General features: G+C 41.7%; 1 protein-coding gene across 3 annotated transcripts in view; it reads right to left on the reverse strand.

Annotated features, from left to right (window-relative positions):
- LPCAT1 (lysophosphatidylcholine acyltransferase 1) overlaps nt 1-22,573 on the reverse strand; it is a 184,480-nt gene that overhangs the window by 130,533 nt on the left and 31,374 nt on the right. For all 3 annotated transcript variants that reach the window (XM_048839485.2, XM_075125481.1, XM_048839484.2), the window contains exons 4-6: nt 12,922-13,034; nt 5,886-5,946; nt 3,899-3,957 (exon numbers count right to left, since the gene is read on the reverse strand). In XM_048839485.2, the coding sequence (XP_048695442.1) occupies nt 3,899-3,957; nt 5,886-5,946; nt 12,922-13,034 (233 nt within the window). The remainder of the gene's footprint in view (nt 1-3,898; nt 3,958-5,885; nt 5,947-12,921; nt 13,035-22,573) is intronic.

Raw genomic sequence — 22,573 nt, forward strand, 5'->3', positions numbered from 1 at the left:
GGGGACAGCAGCCAAAAGGGAAGATTGAGGGCCTATAAAAAATGAGTTTTAATTGTGTGTGGGGGGGAAAAAGGGGGAAGAGGTGAGAAGCTTAGAAATGCTGGAGGAAGAAAATGCAAGATTTGGCAAAGACCTGAATTTTGCGGTGTAAGAGAGGGGGAGGAGTTTACAATGACTTTCAGATTACTGGCTTGAGCAACTAGGTAGATGGGTATAAGATACCAACGGAAAATGGAGGAGTAAAAAGGTTTTGGAAGAAAGATAAGGAGTTTAGTTTTCAAAAAGGAAATATCAGATAGATAGTAGTTTAAGCACTACTCCCTCTTAACTGTGTGTTTCTAAATTTGATGCTAGGTACCCAAACTCAATTTAGAATCAATAAGATTAAGAGTCCCAGGATCTTGAAAGTTATGGATAATGTCAAAATCTTGCTTTAATACCTTCATCACTGCTTAAAACAGAAACAGAATAAAAGAAAGTAGCAGGTACAAAAACACAAAAATCAAAGTTTAAATATACTTAAATGAATCTGAAAGGTCAGGAGCCAAGAAAAAGAAATAGTGAATTGACTATAATGGCTGAAGTTAAATCCTGAGTTTAAATTGTTTCTGATCTCGATAAAAACAAAAATATGTTATATTCAAAGAAAAAGGGGCACTTTCCACCACAGCCAATGCTGGAATGTGACTTAAGACTCACCCTACTTCTAGGGTGATGTGGCAACTTCCAACAACCAATTGTAATCTTCCATTGTTAGAAGGGTTGCTACTGGTGATCCTGGTGCGGCTAAAGTACCTTGGGAGTGCAGACCTATTAAGTGTGGGTTTCTTTTGTAGGAGTCCTTCCTTTTCAGGCACCCTCCCTCAAGCTTCTGAGTGTTTGCCTGAATCTTTCAAATCAGAGAGTACACCTATGGCCTACAACAGCAACCACAGTCCTGTAGATACCAGAGAAATTAAGCCTCCTGCCTAGATTGCCACTATTTGACTAGCAAATAAAACAATCAGTTCTCAAAAGTGGGTAATTTCATGGTATCTCTTTTCTGGGCAGTGATATCATTATGTAATGGATTCAACTCAGTATTCTAGCCACCACTTTAAGCAGCTGATATGACCTCTCTGACCTGGGAAATTCTAGCAGTTTGTTGCATCTGTTAACATTCCTGGGCAAAAAACTCTCAACCCAAAAGTCACCTCAAACAGTTGTAACTTATGTAGGCGTTCCGCTGCACCTGTGGATTGGCTATCATTACTGAGTAAGGATATGGGCAGTGGCTGCAAAGACCAATGATCAGTCTCTATTTTGGAAGGTGGGGTTCCGCGCTGCATGAGACAGACTGGCTGAAGCTTATAATAGGCTCTCACTACCCTGTTATGTAAACACAGACAACGAGTAGTGCCAGAAAAGTGATGTTATCTGGCTGGTATAGATGCTCTAAATATGTATTTATAATAGCTTCCAGCTCTCACTCATGGACAGCACTAATTATGATAGGGTCATAGCACAGGTTGAAGCTTGTGTATCTAGAAAGATTCCTCTTCCACACAAGAGTGCAAAAGAAACAAGAAAGTACAGTAACTCCTCACTTAACATTGTAGTTATGTTCCTGAAAAATGCGACTTTAAGTGAAACGATGTTAAGCAAATCCAATTTGCCCATAAGAATGAATATAAATGCGTTGGGGGGGGGTTAGGTTCCAGGGACATTTTTTTTTGCCATACAGTACAGTACTATTGTTGGGAGGTGCCCCGGCCTTACCCCACACAGGCACAGCCCACTGGCACTGGAGACAATGAGACAGGCAAAGAGGCTGAAGGTGCTGTAAGCTAGGAGAAGCATGTTGCACAGCAGCAGCAGCTTCCCCTACTCTGCAAGCACTGGGGCAGGGGGCTCACCCTCATCCCGCCCACTCCACCCCTTCCCCACCCTTAACCCGCCTCTTCTTCCCCCCCTCCTCCCCCTTTACTCCGCACGCTGTGTCCTTGCTCCTCCCCCCTCCTTCCCCTGCCTCCGGCAATCAGCTGGCTTGCGGTGTTCAGGAGGCAGGAGGGAGTGGGAAGAGCATGGACATGGTGCGCAGGCTCCCCCTCCCTCCCTCCTCAGTGCTGCAAGCCAGGTGATTGCCGCGGGCAAGAGGCAGGGGAGAGGCACGCCATGTCCTCGCTCCTGCCCACGGCAATCAGCTGGCTTGTGGCGTTCAGGGGGCAGGAGGGAGGGGGGAGGAGCGAGGACTTGGTGTGCAGCCTCGCCCCTCCCTCCCCTGACTCCTGCCCGCAGCAATCAGCTGATTTGCGGCATTAAAGAGGCAGGGGAGGGAGGGGGAGCCTGTGTTCCGAGTCCTCACTCCTTCCTCCTCCCTCCTGAACACTGCAAGCCAGCTGATTTCCGCAGGCAGGAGGCGGTAGGAGGAGGGGGGAGGCGCTGATCCGCGGAGTCTGCTGGCGGGCAGGAGGCGCTGTGTGGGGTGGGGGGGCGTAGGGGAGCTGATGCGGGGCTGCCAGCTGTGGACAAAGCAGGCAGCCAAACGACGTTATAGCGAAGCATTGCACAACTTTAAATTAATTTAATGTTCTGTAATTGAGCAGGGACGTAAGATCGAAACAACATTAAGCGAGAGGACGTTAAGTGGGGAGTTACTGTATTGAAGAATGTCAAGCTCAATGCTCAAGAGCCAGTCTTGCAATTTTAAGGCCCCTTTGAGGATTTCCTGGTAGGAGACAGGCTGGTGGTAGGCTACAGAGATGAGAAAGCACATATTTATGCAGAAATTGTTAGTTGACTGGAGAACAAGCCATGGAAATCTGCAAAGCAATGGAATAAGCAAAACTGTTGTCGTGGCTTTAAGTAAAGATGAGGGAAACAAAAGGAAATTATCATGCAGCAGAATATGAAGGAGCATGAAAGGAATACATGAGAAAATCAGGTGGAATTAGTGTTGTGGAGTGTTGTTAAGGCTGCTAAGTTATTAATGTTACTAGTGCTGTTGTCCTTGGAGCTGCAGTGTTAGCTGCACTACCAGAGAGTGCAGCTTGCTGATTGAACAACCCTTGACATTCTTCATAAAGAAAGACCACAAGGTTCGGTTCAGTGGCAAAGGCGCTCAGCCAGGTTTATTGTTGACAAAGCACAGTACAAGTGCCTCATAGGAGCTACAGGTACACTAACACATGTATGCCTGCAACAATGATACCAGTTCAATCAGAATACCAGGATCCTGTCTCCTAGACTAGCACAAAGATTCCCCTCGTATCATTTCTCCTTTTATACACTGATACAAACAAGTTAGCTACTATACTCCAGTCGGTGTTAGTTACCACCCTAATCCTCATACACCTGAGCTTGAACAAAAGATCCCTATCCATATCCTGTCATCCCCTCCTTATCTTTACAAGGGGTCAGTGCATTCTTGTATCATCTCTTATGAATGCTTTTAAATAGTTACTTGAGAGATCTGTGTCTTTTAGTACCATCCTCTCCAGTCAGGAACGTGCTTACTTGGTTAGCAGACACCAAGTGAGTTACTATTCTGCTAAGGCCAGTCCTACTCTGCTTCACAATCTTTGGTTCACACAGCTAGTTATGCCTAGGGCTCCTGCAAGGCCTACAGTCCCTTCCTTTTTGTCTTTTTATGGGCAGGATGTTTACCCATCATCCCAGAAAAGCATAATAAATGAACTGAAAATGACCCGGTGGACTAAACACTTTTTCTTGGCCATTTTGCTTTACTCATCCATACATTCATTGCCCAAGTGTCCAATGGTCTGTACATTCCCTCGTACAATCTGTGGACAGTTTCTCTTTTCTAATTGTTCCTAGTTCCAACTAGTGGGGCTGGCAATGTTAGGTCCAAAAAACTAACAAAAAGTAACCATTAATCTGCAGAGCAAGCTGAACTTACCAATTTGTTCGGATAACGTAAAACTACTGGCTGGACAGGAACTCCAGGAATAAATGCTCCTAGAAAGCACACATTACACATCATTACTCTTTGGCATATTTTCTTATTGTCAAATAAATTACTCATTATCAAAAAAGATTATGTGACTATTGGTTACATGGTTAGTCTGGTGTATATAGTAGCACAAATTCATAACATGTTAGTGGAAAGAATACAAGATCTGGAAGTAGCAAAATATATACCAATATTCCACAGAAAAAGTCATTTAAAAAAAAGACAGTGTTGGTAATTGACAGTGTATATACCTATCTTATTTAGAAGAAACAAGCATTTACAAGAATGGAAATATAGACATTCAAAATCCACCAAAACCTACATAAAACATAATCAATTATGAAGACACACATTTTATTACAGCCTTAATTTGACTCATGGTCAGGATTGTTGATTTTTTATATATATTTGTTGTTTCTGCCTTTTAACAGTTATTGTCAGATGTGAATTTGGTAAAGATCTGATCTCGTAAAAAAGTCTCGCAAACAAATTTGATATATTTTTATGAAGTTACCAGTTTTGTTGATAAAGGTAACTATGTGGACATAAACTTCTGTAGGGCATTTGACTTTGTACTACAATACATTCTGATGAAAAATAGCACTCTATAATAAATAACAAAATATTAGAAACTATTGTACAAAATGTAATTGTTAATGTGGATCTACCACCACCAACTTAAGGTGCTTTGAGGGGAGTCAAGTACAATCTGTTCTTGTCTCAGTGGTATTTAATGTCTACCAGTGATCAGGAAGAACATATACAATCTCTACCAGTAAAGTTTGCAGATAAAGATCTGTCAGGTGATCTGTTGTCATTTACCACTTACACAGAGTAATCTGGAGTGCCTGGCAAGAACAGCTCATATGAACCATTTGCCTGTATTAAAATGCATCTGGAAGGTCACCCAGCTAGGAACAAAGAATGTAGGCCATACAGAATGGGGAAATGTATTCTGCAAAGCAATAACTTTGGAAAGGACTTATGGCACCAAGAAACAAGTGGAAAAGTCAGAGGCAATAAGATTTCAGAGGAAGTGGGTGAAAGGAGTGGAGACTAAGACAGCTAGGGCCAGGGGAAATAGGGAGGTTGAGTACATTTGCAGTGGGGGTGGAGAGCAGAATGGGCTGGATCAGCGGGAAACTGGAAGTGTGGGTACAATAGGAACTTGAGGCAGTAAAGGGATCTGGTAGCAGGTTTCTGGGTGGTCTAGAGTGCAATGGGGAGCAGGAGAGCCAGCAACACCTCCTAATATACTCACATTTATATTAGTATAGAAGTGCTTTTGCTGGTATAGCTTATACTGAGTTGACAAACTATGCCAAATAAGCTATACCAGCAAAAGCACTTTTGTACTACTATAACTGTGTTTACAGTAGGGCTTTTGGGAGTACAGAAATGTTGACCAGGGCTAAAGGGTAAGGGGTAGGGGGGAGTCCCCTTAACTGACATTACTATACTGCCAAAAGTCTTAGCATAGGCCTGGCTAGAGGGCATCGCCGCTGAAGAACAAGTGTGGCATCCAATGGGAAGAGGAGAGTCAACTACAGACTGCCCAGAAGCAAGTATTGTAGTAGCCTCAAATAGTTACAGATGTGCATTGAACCCTTAGACTATGTTTCAGAGGGGTGCTAAGACCACTTCACCATCATAGGGAATGCAAAAATTCAGTCGGAGAAACACTTGTCTTTCAGATTCTTATACACATTCCAGAAAACAGTCAAAAATGGTAATTTAATTAGATGTACGTTTTGTGTAACGATAAAACTAGAGTCCATCTATAGGATCAAAAACTTCCACTTCAACCACACCTCATTACCAGTTTTTTTATTCAAATTCTATAACAGCAAACCGTTTACAATGGCAACCAATATATTTTAAAAATCCTGCAATATGAGAACATTCTATAAAGAAAGATATGCTTCATACCTACCAGGCTTGAAGGTAATTAGACAAGATCGGTTTGTGCAAGTTCCTTCTGGGAATATCATTATCTTGAAGCAAAAACAAAATTTACTGTTACAGAATATTTGTTGTATTTACATCTTTTCAAAACCAATATTAAAACTCCTCACATTTGAATTATAGTAATTTAAGAAAAAGTAAGCAAATTAAAGAAAATGTTTAAATGATAGCATGGTCTTTTGAAGTCACGAAGACTTTCAGATGCATAGAATCTGGCACAAACTGTGGAACAGGATATTTTATTTATTCTTTAAACCACTGTTTTCCACGGCACAGGGCAGCATGAAGGACTAGTTGGTGGGAGAACAGGGGGAACAGACCACCAAACTATTTTCCAGATTCTCAGTTTCATTTTAAAAAACACACTAACCAGGTGTAACTGATGGAGAGAGGCCTGCTTGAGTTTGAAGAGAGCATAGCACAACCAATGGTTCTCAGATGTAACTGTTACATTCATTTCCACAGGTGCTAACTTTGCAACAATACTTTAAATGTCAACACTGATAACTACTTCAGTATTCAGAGCATGTAAGAATCTGTCCATCGATTCACTACACCAAAAGGAACAAAGGAAGCAGCTACTGAACTGGAGAAGGGGTCCTGATGTTACCTGTCAGCGACGTGTTCTTGGGGTACCAGGGCGCAGTATTCAGCCTGTCGGACTCACGAAGGACGCCCCACCCCAGCCTCTGCTTGAGCCAAAACTGACCAGAAGAAAGACTTATAAAGAGTGGGAGACACACCTAAACCCCTCCGGACAAGGGTGACAGGATTAAGGCAACTCTCCTAGCCTTATTTGCATCGAAGATGGGACAGGGAGGCATCTCCATTAGCATACAGAATGGAGAACAGAGGTTCCAAGGCAAGAACCGCACTGAACTCTGGGACCAGAAAAGCAGGGAAGCACTGCATGATGGAGGATCTTTGCTCCAGATGTTAATGAACACACGCCTGCACACACCCAGCTCAGTAGTTATCACACCAAATCTAGTAATAAATCCTTTATTTGTATCCAAAATACTGAAGCTGCCTAATTGTATTGTGAACTCCCTCGAAGGAACACCGCCCATAGCCAGGAATGATCAGTTCCTATTGTCTAGCCTGAACAAAATGACTTTGGTATACTCCTCTGAACCATCAGTTTACCCATAAACAAATCTAGTGTTCTCCCTTGAACCACTGTTGTTTCCCTACAAAAATCACTACTCACGCTCAAGTAAGGGTTCTGATGCCTGGATCCAAAATCTGAATCAGTTCCATTGGGACTGTATCTTCTCCTGAATGATCGTGTGGGGGCTCTGCCTATCTCCAGCACTCCAGACCCTCAGCTACCACCACCACCTGGGAACCCCGACCAGTTCAAGCTTCACGGAGTGGTGAGACCCCAACTCTCCCTCCTTCTCTCTCTCTCTGTTTTTGTTTTTTTTCCTACTCTAGGTATAGCTTTCTAACCCTGACTAGGGTGATCAGGTATCGTTTTCTAAACCTGAATTTTGTAATCAAATTTAAGCTAGATTTAATATTGTAACTGTTTTGTTTGCTTGGCACTCCTTGTATGGTTATTACCAGGCAATAAATAACTTTTATGGTTAAGCTGATTGCTTCCCTCCCTCCCTCCCTTGTGTTTTTGGCTTCCCCATTTGCTCTACAGCAACGTCTTACCTAAGCTAAAGATCCGTGTAGTGCCCAAAAATCCTGTGGGGTTTGCTCATCAAGTGGGTTACTACCAGAACAGCTGTAACGTGAAAGTGGGGACAGGAACGTACTGAACCTGTGGCATAGGAGGGTGGCATCTTAAACGTGCTGCTCGACCCAGCCTGCTGAGTCCAGGGGCAGATAAGGGTGGCAGCCTGAAAGTGCTGCTCAACCCAGTCTGCTCAGGCATATTCTATTCTGGTGTGGTGGCCGTGGCATATGAGGGTGGCAGCTTGGAAGTGCTGTTCGACCCAGCCTTCTGAGTCCAAGGGCATATAAGGTGAAAGCTTGGGAGTGCTGACTGACCCGGTCCGCTCAGAGGACCACACACACATGCTAACAGACATGGTGTGTGTGTGTGTGTCTGTGATTCCTGGGCGGGAGGAACCTAGATCCTGCAGGACAGCTCCTTTAGGAGGGAACTTGCAGAAGGGAGAAGTAGAGCTCCATATGAAAACACGTGACACAAGCAGTACATTGACAGAATTACAGAACCTCTTCTCCCACCCCCAGAAGAGTAACCCTAAGAAATTAGCGTACCCCAAGGTAATGGACAAATCTGGTAACACTGACCTAAGAAGCTTGGTCAGTGAGACTGCTGAGAGTATGTGGTGAAATAAACTTTGCTTAGTGTAGTTTGTTAAATAAGGCACTAGTTAAGTTTTATCTTTACTTTTCTTGTAACCATTTCTGACTTTAATGCCTCATCACTTGTACTCCCAAAATCTCTTTTTAGTTAAACTTGTTTTATCTAATCTAGTGTATTTACACCGAAGTGTCTGTGAAATTCCATCTGGGGTAACAAGATGTGTGCATACCAATTCTATTAATAAAATGTGGGACTTTATGTTAAAGTTTGTATTGTCCAGGAAAGAACTGGGTGGTACAGGACATATATTTTGGGGGAGAAAATCTAGGACAGGGGATGCATTGGGGTCACCCTGCAACATAACCAAGGTGGGGCTGGGCTGGCTGCAGCACACACACAAACACAGCTTACATGTTGGGAGTGACTTACATGTTGGAGGCTGTTTGCGAGCAGTCCTGACTGGAGGCTACAGCAGCAAAGCAGTTTAAAGGGCACCCCAGGTTAGAGGGCAAGGGTGACACAGCTACTCAGTCTGGATTGTAATGTCACGGGGCAGGGAGGAAGAAGGGAAGGGGACGCAAAAGACTTGCCAACAGGGCATGGAAAAGATGTACGTTAAACTATAAATGTTATAAGCACCACACAATGAGGTTGCACAGGGTGCAATTAGTTTCATTTTCCTGAATAAGAGCTTGGCATCGAAGAGATTGGGAAACACTGCTTACACTATACCATTTATATTTTAATCACAGAAGTAAAAAAGATTGGTTTACATTTTATTTTAACTTGAGTTGCTGAGCAAAGGCCATAGGATCAAGTATTAAGGTCCCAATCTTAAAACACTTATAGAGGTGAGTGACTATCTTATGCCGTTGAGGTATTCTGTTTCTTATTCATGTTGACTACAGGATTATACCTGGTGTGCTTAAGAGCAGCTATAATTTGGGTTGCTTAATATTTAATTTTATAGGTCTTTCAGCAGTTCACAAATTTTCATCTTTCAGGTACTTTGTTTCCCCCAAAATAGGGTTTTGGAGTTGGAGTTTTTGTTTTGTTTTTTTTTAGTTTGAACCAAACTGGTTCAGATTTTCTGAATGTGAAGGCAATGGATAGGAAAAGAAAGGGCAAGGACCACCCACCAACACCCACCCTATTTATGTCAATTGGAATGCACTTTTTAATGCACAGGTACTTTGTAAGGCTCCAACCTCTTCTCCCTTGTTGGGGGTGCTAATGGTATAGGAAAGGGAGTACATGCCAAGTCCTCTCTCACTGACGGACCCCACAAAATCAGGAACTCCTCTAATAGAAATGTATGCCTATTTAAAATCTACTTGTTTGCCAGATTATGTTCGCAGATATGCTTATCAAATATGACTTATTAATATGTGCACTTACTGAGAAAAGGGATCACATAGGTGCACAGCTAGTGCTAATTCTAAAGCCCGAGACTGGCCATCTTCAGAAAACAGGAGAATTTTTAATATGCTTCAAATTTTAAAATAAAAATGCACATACTTCTAGAAAGTTTCGGGCTGAAATAGAGTAGTCATAACAGTCCCTCTTTTTCTATTTCCTCCCTCCCCCCAAAAGTGTACCATATCATAACAATTATAAAATTCAAGTGCAAGAACCTCAGCTGCCGATTAAATTTAAAGGCTTCAGACGATTTTTGGTATCAATGGAAATTTTCTCCAAGGACTAAAAATTGTTACAATATAACTCAAAGATCATAGAATATTAGGGTTGGAAGAGACCTCAGGAGGTCATCCAGTCCAATCCACTGCTAGAAGCAGAACCAATCATCCCAGCCACGGCTTTGTCAAGCAGGGCCTTAAAAACCTCTAAGGATGGAGATTCCACATCCACCTCCCTAGATAACCCATTCCCAGTGCTTCACCACCCTCCTAGTGATATAATGTTTCCTAATATCCAACCTAGACCTCCCTCACTGCAACTTGAGACCACTGCTTCTTGTTCTGTCATCTGTCACCACTGAGAACAGTCTAGCTCCACCCGCTTCAGGTAGTTGAAGGTTGCTATCAAATCCCCCCTCACTCTTCTCTTCTGCAAACTAAAAACCCCAGTTCCCTCAGCTTCTCCTCGTAAGTCATGTGCCCCAGCCCCCTAATCATTTTGATTGCCCTCCACTGGACTCTCTCCGATTTGTCCACATCCCTTCTGTTGTTGGGGGACCAAAACTGGACGAAATACTCCAGGTATGGCCTCACCAGTGCAAAATAGAGGGGAATGATCACTCCCCTTGATCTGCTGGCAATGCTCCTACCAATGCAGCCCAAAATGCCATTGGCCTTCTTGGCAACAAGGGCACACTGCTGACTCATATCCAGCTTCTCATCCACTGTAATCCCCAGGTCCTTTTCCAAAGAACTGATGCTTAGCCAGTCGGTACCCAACCTGTAGCAGTGCATGGGATTCTTCCTTCCTAAGTGCAGGACTCTGCACTTGTCCTTGTTGAACCTCATCAGATTTCTTTTGGACCAATCCTCCAATTTGTCTAGGTCACTCTGTACCCTAACCCTACCCTCCAGGGGATCCACCTCTCCCTCCATTTTAGTATCATCTGCAAACTTGCTGAGGGCACAATTAATCCCATCATCCAGATCACTGATAAAGATGTTGAACAAAACCGGCCCCAGGACCAACCCCTGGGGCATTCCGCTTGATACCGGCTGCCAGCTAGACTTCGAGCTATTGATCACTACCCGTTGAGCACGACAATCTAGCCAGCCTTCTATCCACCTTATAGTCCATTCATCCAATCCATATTTTTTTAACTTGCTGGCAAGAGTACTGTGGGAGATAATATCAAAAGCTTTGCTAAAGTCAAGATATATCATAGAATCATAGAATATAAGGGTTGGAAGGGACCCCAGAAGGTCATCTAGTCCAACTCCCTGCTCGAAGCAGGACCAATTCCCAGTTAAATCATCCCAGCCAGGGCTTTGTCAAGCCTGACCTTAAAAACCTCTAAGGAAGGAGATTCTACCACCTCCCTAGGTAACGCATTCCAGTGTTTCACCACCCTCTTAGTGAAAAAGTTTTTCCTAATATCCAATCTAAACCTCCCCCACTGCAGCTTGAGACCATTACTCCTCGTTCTGTCATCTGATACCATTGAGAACAGTCTAGAGCCATCCTCTTTGGAACCCCCTTTCAGGTAGTTGAAAGCAGCTATCAAATCCCCCCTCATTCTTCTCTTCTGCAGGCTAAACAATCCCAGCTCCCTCAGCCTCTCCTCATAACTCATGTGTTCCAGACCCCTAATCATTTTTGTTGCCCTTCGCTGGACTCTCTCCAATTTATCCACATCCTTCTTGAAGTGTGGGGCCCAAAACTGGACACAGTACTCCAGATGAGGCCTCACCAATGTCGAATAGAGGGGAACGATCACGTCCCTCGTGATATCACATCCACTGCTTTCCCCATATCCACAGAGCCAGTTATCTCATCATAGAAGGCAATCAGGTTGATCAGGCATGACTTGCCCTTGCTGAATCCATGTTGACTGTTCCTGATCACCTTCCTCTCCTCCAAGTGATTCAAAATGGATTCCTTGAGGACCTGCTTCATGATTTTGCCAGGGACTGAAGTGAGGTTGTAGTTCCCCGGGTTCTCTTTCTTCCCTTTTTTAAATATGGGCACTACATTTGTCTTTTCCCAATCGTCCGGAACCTTCCCAGATTGCCATGAATTTTCAAAGATAATGGCCAACGGCTCTGCAATCACATCAGCCAACTCCCTCAGCACCCTTGGATACATTAGATCTGGACCCATGGACTTGTGCATATCCAGCTTTTCTAAAAGGTACTTAACCTGTTCTTTCACCATGGAGGGTTGCTCACCTCCTCCCCATACTGTGTTGCCCAGTGCAGCAGTCTGGGAGCTGACCTTGTCTGTGAAGACCGAGGCAAAAAAAGCATTGAGTACTTCAGCTTTTTCCACATCAGCCGTCACTGTGTTGCCTCCCCCATTCAGTAACGGTCCCACAATTTCCCTGACTTTCTTCTTGTTGCTACCAAACCTATAGAAACCCTTCTTGTTACCCTTCACATCCCAAGCTAACTGCAACTACAATAGTGCCTTGTCCTTCCTGATTACACCCCTGCATGCTCTAGCAATATTTTTATACTATTCCCTAGTCATCTGTCCAAATTTCCACTTCTTGTAAGCTTCCTTTTTAAGTTTAGCAACATGTTCTGCAAGTAACATTTTAAATCTTGCATTCATGGAGAAAAAGCATCTGGGTCTAGTGCAGTGATTCTTAACCTTTACTGCACCCTGCACCCCTTTGGTTCTCAAAATATGTTCTCGTACCCCTTATCAAAAATCAAAATATGTTCTCACACCCCTTATCAAAAATTGTTGAAGTAGGTCAGCTCTTTAAACCTAGATATATTTTTGTTTGTATATTTCAGTAATTGTTAAAAAAAAGTATGTTAATAAATATATAGGTTTGATGAAACAAAATAGTTGTACTTATGTGCCTGTGCTTAATTTGTGTTTTCGAAGATTTACCTTCTAAAAAAAATCTGGCCTCACATCCCCAGAAAGGGTATCTCACACCCCCAGGGGGTGCGTGCACCCCAGGTTAAGAACCACTGGTCTAGCGTGTCCTCTATGGAGAAAAAAAAAGACTAAAATTTGTTTCTCAAAACCAACAAATGTCAAATATCACATAAAAGAGGTTATACCATACCTGTGGCCATTTGCCATCAGATTGAGCACGTCTCTTTATCTCTTCAACAGTTTTTCTGCGAGAATCCTGGTCTGACCGAGACACAAATACCGGTCGTATATATTTTATTAAAGCTGAAAAGAAAAAACACAAATTTTGCATAGAACTGCTTTAAAAATATATGAATCTATGAAATATTCAAGGACAGAAGGGACCACTGTGATCATCTAGTCTGACCTCCTGTATAACAGGCCACAGAACTTCCCCAAAATAATTCCGAGAGCATAGCTTTGAGAGACAACATCTAATCTTTGATTTAAAAATGGTCAGTGAGGGAGAATCCACCATGACCTGGGTTAATTGTTCCAATGGTTAATTAAATTTTTACGCCTTATTTCCAGTCTGAATTTGTGTTGCCTCAATTTCTAGCATTATACTTTTCACTGCTAGACTGAAAAGCCCATTATTAAATATTTGTTCCCCCTGTAGGTACTTACAGACTGTAATTAAGTCACCCTTAAATCTTTTCTTTGTTAAGCTAAATAAATTCATGTTATATCATGGCCATCCTTTGAACAGCAGTCTTTGTTACAAGCAAATAACGACTCTTTTTGATTGGCTTATATTGTTATATTTCAATGTAAAATTAAAGCAAATCCTTGATCCATTTTCATTACCTAACCTGAGAGAAATGCAAAGAGTTAAATGAATAATGAAAATTAAACTAGATTTTTTAAATGGACTTGTAATAGACCAAGACCTTATTTGTAACAGGAGACTTTATGACAGGTTTCAGAGGAACAGCCGTGTTAGTCTGTATTCGCAAAAAGAAAAGGAGTACTTGTGGCACCTTAGAGACTAACCAATTTATTTGAGCATGAGCTTTGAGCTGTAGCTCACGAAAGCTCATGCTCAAATAAATTGGTTAGTCTCTAAGGTGCCACAAGTACTCCTTTTCTTTATGAGGAGACTTTATGTGAATGTGATTCTAAAATAGGAATTTGACTGTACCGTTTAATGCACACTTACTTTTTTGGGGCAGCAAAATAGTTATGTTTGATCACCCATGTGCCAGAACATTTCCTCCTGTGACTTAAGAGAGGAGAATCTCTGTAAGCATCTCCCTCATTGAGATCCCCCTCACAATCCTACTGGAAAGCAGGATTTCTTCTGTTGTGCAGTAATTCACAAGGCACACCCCAAACCTGGCTTGGTAAAGGTGTTTGGAACTTCATATTGCTACTTTACAAGTCTCCATTAAGCAGTTCTCCTCATAGGCAACACATCATCTATTTGATTTTCTGGGCTAGATTAAAATCACCTTTAGTAAGCCAGTATTTTCTCCTGTGAAGGAATTTATATATCATAATTAAGTCACCTTCTAATCTTCTTGATAAGCTAAAGTGACTGAGCTCCCAAAGTCTCTTCCTGTGCCCAACCTTATTACATAGGAGGGCCACATAAACCTAAGTATAACCTTGTGTGGGCCAAACAGATTCCACATATTTTAATAAGATTTAAAGTCACCTGTACTGACTTATATTTTAAGTTCATTGACTTATATTTAAGTTCAACTTGCTTCGTATGTATTTAGGTAGGTTGTTTCTATGTACAGTATTGTCCAGTTACACACTTATGTAAATTAAAATGATGTAAACATGACGACAAATGCTAATGAAGTGGCTGTTAATATACTGTGTTGAAGCAGGCTGCAGGGTCTTATCAAAATGCTCTGGTGGGCCATGTAGGCCGTAGGTTGGGCACCCCCGCTGTAAGGCATTGTTCTGCAGCCCTCAAATCACTTTGTGATTCTTTTCTGTACCCTTTTCAAAGTTTCAACACCCTTTTAAAAGCACAGACACCAGAACTGTATGCAGTATTCCACAATTGGTCTAGCCATACGATATATAAAGGTAAAAATTCATATCCCTACTCCTACTCACTACTCCCCAGTTTATACACACATTAGCCATTTCTGCCACAGAATCACATTGGGAAAGTGTTGAGTTACATGTCCACTATGACCCCTAAATCCTTTTCATAGTCACTGTTTTCCAGGATACAGTTCCCCATACTGTAGCTGTGGCCCCAATTCCTTGTTCCTAAATATATCTTTGTAGTAAAAAAATTTCTTTTTATGGCCTCAGGTTATTAAGCAATCCAGATTGCTCTGCATGACTGCCCCGGTCTCACCATTATTTACCATTCTGCCAATCTGTTGGTCATCTGCAAATTTTAATCAGCAGTGATTTTATTTCCAAATCAATGAAAACGTTGAAAAGCATTGGCCCTAGTATTGATTCCTGTGAAATCCCACTAGAAACATCCTCATTCAACAATGATTCCTCATTGACAGCTACTTTTTGAGATGTGAGCTACCAATTTCTTTATCCACTTAACATATGCTTTATTGATACTGTATAGTGATAATTTATTCATCACAATGCCATGTGGTATTTAGTCAAATGCCTTTCAAAAACCTAAGTCTTTTACATCAACCAAACTTGTCATCTCAAAAAATTAAATCAGGTTTGTTTGACTAGACTTATTTTCCATAAAACCATATTGAATGGTTTAACTATAGTCCTATCCTTTAATTCTTTATTAATTGAATCCACACCAGTTTTTCCATTAATTTGCCCAGAACTCATGTCAAGCTAACTGGTCTAACTCGCCTTTTTGAATATTGGTACATTAACTGCTTTTCAGTCTTCTGGAATTTCCCTGGTATTACATGATTTATTAAAAATTATCAGCAGGCCAAAGATCTCCTCAGCCAGCTCTTTTAGTGGGTTAAGGTGCTGTTCCAAGGCCCAGAGAACATCTTTTCCACTGGACTCGTATATTGTTCTTATGGAAGTCTGCTTTGACTTTTGAAGGGCAACTTTTGTCCATGTTGCTTAGCCAATCTATATCGGGGCAGTCAAGCATAGGTGAAAAATCCTGGTGAAAAATTTGTCCAGAACTCAGAGATAAGATGGAGCAGGTCAGCTGAGGAAATTGAGAGCCATCTTGATAGACAAAACAAGTCTGAGAATGAAAACTGTCTGGCTGATTCAGGGGCTATCAGAATCACAGATGCTGCACCCTGCCTTACGCAGAGTCCTAACAAAAGTACTAAGAAAGTCAGTAGAAGCAGTCCTTCTTCTAGGGTATCAAGAAAACATTGTGTAGGAAACTTGAACTTGTGCCTCCCCCGGACTGAAAAAGTGCAAATTTGGTGATGTGATTGGTGGAAAAGAGTTCAATCTTAGCAGTCCCTAATTGTGAAATATTGGTTGTTGGACAGAGTCTTTGGAGGTTTTAAGAACAGATTAGACAAATATCTTTCAAGGATGGTGTAGGTATATTTAATCCTGCCTCAACCCAGGGTGACGGAGTACACTGATCTCTTCAGGTCCCTTCCAGACCTGGATTTCTAAGATTGGTCATATATTTCCTGCTCAGATAACTTGATAAATCATTGTGCACACCTGGGAGATGCAGGGTGCAATTTGATGTCAGATAGAGCAGTTCCAAAGGTTCAAAAGCTTCTTGACTGACAAGAGATAAACTTGCTCCCTCTTCCTGGTAAGTATAATGCATGGCATAGTATTGTCTTATAGAATTTGGACTGTGGCTCCCTTTCAGCAGAGGCAGGAATGTTTTGGAGGAACATCATTCCAATGTAGTTGTTCCTTTGTAAGCTCTGAGATGAAACTTGTGGGAACCAAACGCTCAGCATCTGGAAGTAGTCTAGGTGAGCTCTTCATGTATCATTAGTGTAATGGAAAAAACCCACTCCAACTCCACGAAAGAGTACCTTTTTCCTTATCTTGTCCTACCACCAATTCAGGAGACCAGGACTGAAGGCTGGCAACCTGCACCATCTACGTACATGACACCCTGTGTACATAAGTGGTGCAGGTATTACCACTCACAATGTAATAACATTTAAAATCCTTGTAGGGGGAAGAATACCAAAGAAACCCACCATAGTAGCATTTAACTTCAAAAGGGGGAAACTACACAAATGAGGAGACTCCTAAAAGGAAATTACAAGGAACAGTCACAAGAGTGAAATGCCTGCAAGTTGCATGGACACTTTTTAAGAACACCATAACAGAGGCTCAAAAATTAAATGTATGCCCCAAACAAAAAAATAGTAAGAGGACCAAAAAAACGCCACCATGGCTAAACACAGTCAAAAGGGGCTTAGAGGCAAAAATGTATCCTTCAGAAATCGGAAGTCAAAACCTGCTGAAGAAAACAGAAAGGAGAATAAGCTCTTGCAAGTGTAAAAGTATAATTAGGCAGGCTAAAAAAGAATTTGAAGAGCAAGTAGCAAAAGACAAACTAACAGCAAAAATCTGTTTATATACATCAGAAGCAGGAAGCTGTCAAACAGTCAGTGGGGCCACTAGACAATTTAGGTGCAAAGGAGCACTCTGGGAAGACAAGGCCATTGCAGAGAAGCTAAAGGAATTCTTTGCATTGGTCTTCACTGTGAAGGATGTGAGGGATATTTCCATACCCGAGCCACACTTTTCAGGCGAAAAATCTAAGGAACTATCCCAGATTGAAGTGTCAGTATAGAAGGTTTTGGAACAAATTGATAAATTGAACAGTCATAAGTCACCAGGACCAGATGGTATTCATCCAAGAGTTCTGAAGGAACTCAAATATGAAATTGCAGAACTCCTAACTGTGGTATGTTTCAGAGTAGCAGCCGCGTTAGTCTGTATCCGTAAAAAGAAAAGGAGTACTTGTGGCACCTTAGAGACTAACAAATTTATTAAAGCATAAGCTTTTGTGAGCTATAGCTCATGCATCTGATTAAGTGAGCTGTAGCTCACGAAAGCTTATGCTCTAATAAATTTGTTAGTCTCTAAGGTGCCACAAGTACTCCTTTTCTTTTAACTGTGGTATATAACCTATCACCTACATCAGCCTGTATACCAGATGACTGGAGAATTGCGAATGTAACTCCAATTTTTTAAAAAAAGGCTCAAGAGGCAATCCTGGCAATTACAGGTTGGTAAACCTAATGTCAGTACCAACCAAATTGGTTAAGACTATAGTAAAAAACAGAATTATCAGACACACAGATGAACACGAGTTGTTGGAAAGAGTCAACACTGCTTTTGTAAAGGGAAATTATGCCTCACCAATTTATTGGAATTGTTTGAGGGAGTCAATAAGCATGTGGACAAGGGTGATCCAGTGGATATAGTGTACTTGGATTTCCAGAAAGCCCTTGACAAGGTCCCAGACCAAAGGCTCTTAAGCAAACAAAGCAGTCATGGGATAAAAAGGAAGGTGATTTCATGGATCTGTAACTGGTGAAAAGACGGGAAACAAAGTACAGGAATAAATGGTCAATTTTCAGAATAGAGGTAAACAGTGGGGTCCCCCAAGGCTCTGTACTGAGACTTGTGCTGTTCAACATATTCATAAGTGATCTGGAAAAGTGGATAAACAGTGAGGTGGCAAAGTTTGCAGATGATACAAAATTATTCAGGACAGTTAAGTCCAAAGCTGACTGTGACAAGTTACAAAGAGATCTCACTAAACTTTATAAGTGGGCAACAAAAGGGCAGTTGAAATTCAATGCTTATAAGTGTGAAGTAATGCACATTGGAAAAAATAACCTCAATTACACATACAAAACTATGGGTTCTAAATTAGCTCTTAAGTGAGCTGTAGCACACGAAAGCTCATGCTCAAATAAATTGGTTAGTCTCTAAGGTGCCACAAGTACTCCTTTTCTTTTTGCGAATACAGACTAACACGGCTGTTCCTCTGAAAGAAAGATCTTGTAATTATCATAAATAGTTCTCTGAAAACATGTGCTCCATGTGCAGCTGCAGTCACAAAAGCTAACAGAATGTTAGGAACCATTAGGAAGGGGATGAATAATAAGATAGAAAATATAATGCCACTATATAAATCCAAAGTACACCCACACCTTGAATTGAGTAGAACCTCAGTTACGAACACCTTGGGAACAGAGGTTGTTCATAACTCTGAAGTGTTCATAACTCTGAACAAAACGTTATACCTGTTCTTGTTCTTTCAAAAGTTTACAACTGAACATTAACGTAATACAGCTTTGAAACTTTACTATCAGAAAAAAATGCTGCTTTCCCTTTATTTTTTAATAGCTTATGTTTAACACAGTACTATACTGTATTTGCTATTTTTTTTTTCTTTTCGGTCTCTGCTACTGCCTGATTACGCACTTCCGGTTCCAAAAGAGGTGTGCGGTTAACTGGTCAGTTCGTAACTCTGAGGTTCTACTGTACTGTGGTTGCCCCATTTCAAAAAAAGATATATTCGAATTGGACAGAACAACAAAAAAGGGCAACAAAAATGAACAGGTTCCATAAAAGGAGAGATTAAAAAGAGCGGGACTGTTAATCTTAGAAAAGAGATGACTAAGGGAGGAGAGGTCTATAAAACGATTAATAGCATGAAGAAAGTGAAAAAGGAAGTGATATTTTACCCCTTTAACCAACACAAGAACCAGGGTCACCTGGTTATATTATATTAATAGGCAGCAAGTTTAAAACAAACATAAGGAAGTGCTTCTTCACACAATACACAGTTAATTCGTGGAACTTGTTACCAGGAGATGCTGTGAAGGCCAAAACTATAACTGGGTTTAAAAAAGAATAAGATAAATTAATGGAGCATAGGTCCATCAATGACCTGGGAATGAATGATAGTGTATGGATCACTTGATAATGGCCCTGTGCTGTTCATTCCCTCTGAAGCATCTGGCACTGGCCACTCAGAAGACAGGGTACTGGGCTAGATGGACCATTAGTCTGACCCAGTATAGTCATTCTTATGTTCTTATGCCCCAGAAATCTGAGGCAAGTTCTCGAAGTTTTTGGAGGCTAGAGATGAAGTTGTAGTGAAAACTTTTCCAAAGGGATGTAAACTTTTGCTTATTTTGAGTCCATGACTACCTCTGTAAACTTTATGATTCGCGTTGGAGTTAACTTTAATTTACTTGAGTCCCAGGGAGATGAGGTCAGGATTGTGCATAAAGAACTGGTCACCTCACCTCTGTGATGGGTCCCTGGGGTGCAACCTGGACTCTGGGACTACTAAGCCCTCTGTCCCACCAATCTGGGCTGCCTCTTGATGCTGATGTCAAGCTACAAGCCTAACAGCCACTGCACTTATACAGACATCCACAGGAAGGGATACACCCAACTGTGTTACATGAATGATCTTGCATCCACTCATGAACCATCAAAATAGAGCCTCCAGCTAATTCCCCCGCAACTCCCCAGCCTTGCACCCCCAAACTGTACTGTTGTGCACTGGTCAGAAGCCAGACCAGTGTAAGTTCATTACTTAGTTTGCCTCCTCTTCATAGGAAAGTGGACATGCACCAGCCTTTGTAATCTGAGCTGAGATTTCCCAAGCACTTCCACCAAAACACAGTTTTAGGTAAACTATAAAACAGATTTATTAACAACAAAAAAACAGATTAAGTGATTTTAACTAGCAGGCATAGAGATCAAAGTTGGTTACCTAAGAAACAAAAATAAATTCACAGTCTAATTCTTGTGTTGGTTTAAACCTTGCTTAGTGTGCTAAGTGAAAAAGGAAGTGTTATTTTACCCCTGGTTCTTGTGTTGATTAAAGGGGTAAAATATCACTTCCTTTTTCACTTAGCACACTAAGCAAGATTTAAATCAAGCAATGTCTCACCCTAACAGATGGTACATGCAGGTTACAGTTCCTCAATACACAGACTGGAGTCCCTTTCCAGGCTGGGACCATTCCTCCCCAGTTCAAAGTCTTTTTCCTCTAGGTATTGAGATAAGGGGGTGCGGGGGGGAAGTAGAAATGCCAAGTGGTGATATCACTGTCTCTTTTCATACCTTCTTCCAGCTGCTAGAAAGATGCTTGCTGTGACATGGGGGTCAGTGAGTCCCCATTAGTCAAGCAGTTTCCATTTTGTATGTGCCTTCATAAGAAGCCTCCGGGATAGTGGATTGTTTTCTTGATGGGCCATTAACGCTGTCTGTGTCCTCCTTTGTTGCAATTGAAAGGCATATTTCTTGATGGGCCATTAACGCTGTCTGAGTCCTCCTTTGTTGCAATTGAAAGGCATATTTCAGTAACACATAGAAATACTTCATAATTTCACATACAATCGTGCATAAAATCCAACACGATATTATTGTTCAACAGATCAAGACTTACAAAATGATATCTCACAAGGCAAACTTTGTACAAAACATATTATAGTCATATCACAATGGTGCATATGGGGGTTCCAGGGTGCTACTTTGAGATACAGAAAAAAAAGGAGTACTTGTGGCACCTTAGAGACTAACAAATTTATTTGAGCATAAGCTTTCATGAGCTACAGCTCACTTCATCGGATGCATTCAGTGGAAAATACAGTGGGGAGATTTATATACATAGAGAACATGAAACAATGGGTGTTACCTTACACACTGTAACAAGAGAGTGATCACTTCAGGTGAGCTATTACCAGCAGGAGAGCGGAGGGGGGAGGGAACCTTTTGTAATGATAATCAAGGTGGGCCATTTCCAGCAGTTGACAAGAACGTCTGAGGAACAGTGGGGGGTGCAAGGGGGGAATAAACATGGGGAAATAGTTTTACTTTGTGTAATGACCCATCCACTCCCAGTCTCTATTCAAGCTTAAGTTAATTGTATCCAGTTTGCAAATTAATTCCAATTCAGCAGTCTCTCATTGGAGTCTGGTTTTGAAGTTTTTTTGTTGAAGAATTGCAACTTTTAGGTCTGTAATCAAGGGAACAAAGAGACTGAAGTTCTCAACTGGTTTTTGAATGTTATAATTCTTGACATCTGATTTGTGTCCATTTATTCTTTTACGTAGAGACTGTCCAGTTTGACCAATGTACATGGCAGAGGGGCATTGCTGGCACATGATGGCATATATCACATTGTAGATGTGCAGGTGAACGAGCCTCTGATAGTGTGGCTGATGTGATTAGGCCCTGTGATGGTGTCCCCTGAATAGATATGTGGACACAGTTGGCAATGGGCTTTGTTGCAAGGATAGATTCCTGGGTTAGTGGTTCTGTTGTGTGGTTGCTGGTGAGTATTTGCTTCAGGTTGGGGGCCTGTCTGTAAGCAAGGACTGGCCTGTCTCCCAAGATTTGTGAGAGTGATGGGTCGTCCTTCAGGATAGGTTGTAGATCCTTGATGATGCGTTGGAGAGATTTTAGTTGGGGGCTGAAGGTGATGGCTAGTGGCGTTCTGTTATTTTCTTTGTTGGGCCTGACCTGTAGCAGGTGACTTCTAGGTACTCTTCCGGCTCTGTCAATCTGTTTCTTCACTTCAGCAGGTGGGTACTGTAGATAGATACAGAGTGTCACAAGAGGATTTTCCTCACATTAGCTAATTGTCAGGAGAGGTATGTCAATGCCTTGAATGTCGTAAGTGAGCAACCACGAGTGTCATTCGTTTGGCAAACCCCTTTAGTGCTGTGCACAGACCAAAGGGTAGAAATGTATACAGGTAGTGGTTGTTTCTCTACTACTGAATGCAAGTATTTTCTGTGTGTTGCATAAATTGCCAGGTAAAAATAGGTGTCCTCAAGGTCAAGTGTCACAAACAAATTTTGGTGGTCCTCTGAGGGAATAATTGAGACTGAGGTCACCATTCTGAACTTAAG

This window comes from Caretta caretta, chromosome 2 (genome assembly GCF_965140235.1).
Source record: "Caretta caretta isolate rCarCar2 chromosome 2, rCarCar1.hap1, whole genome shotgun sequence".
Taxonomy (NCBI): Eukaryota; Metazoa; Chordata; order Testudines; family Cheloniidae; genus Caretta; species Caretta caretta.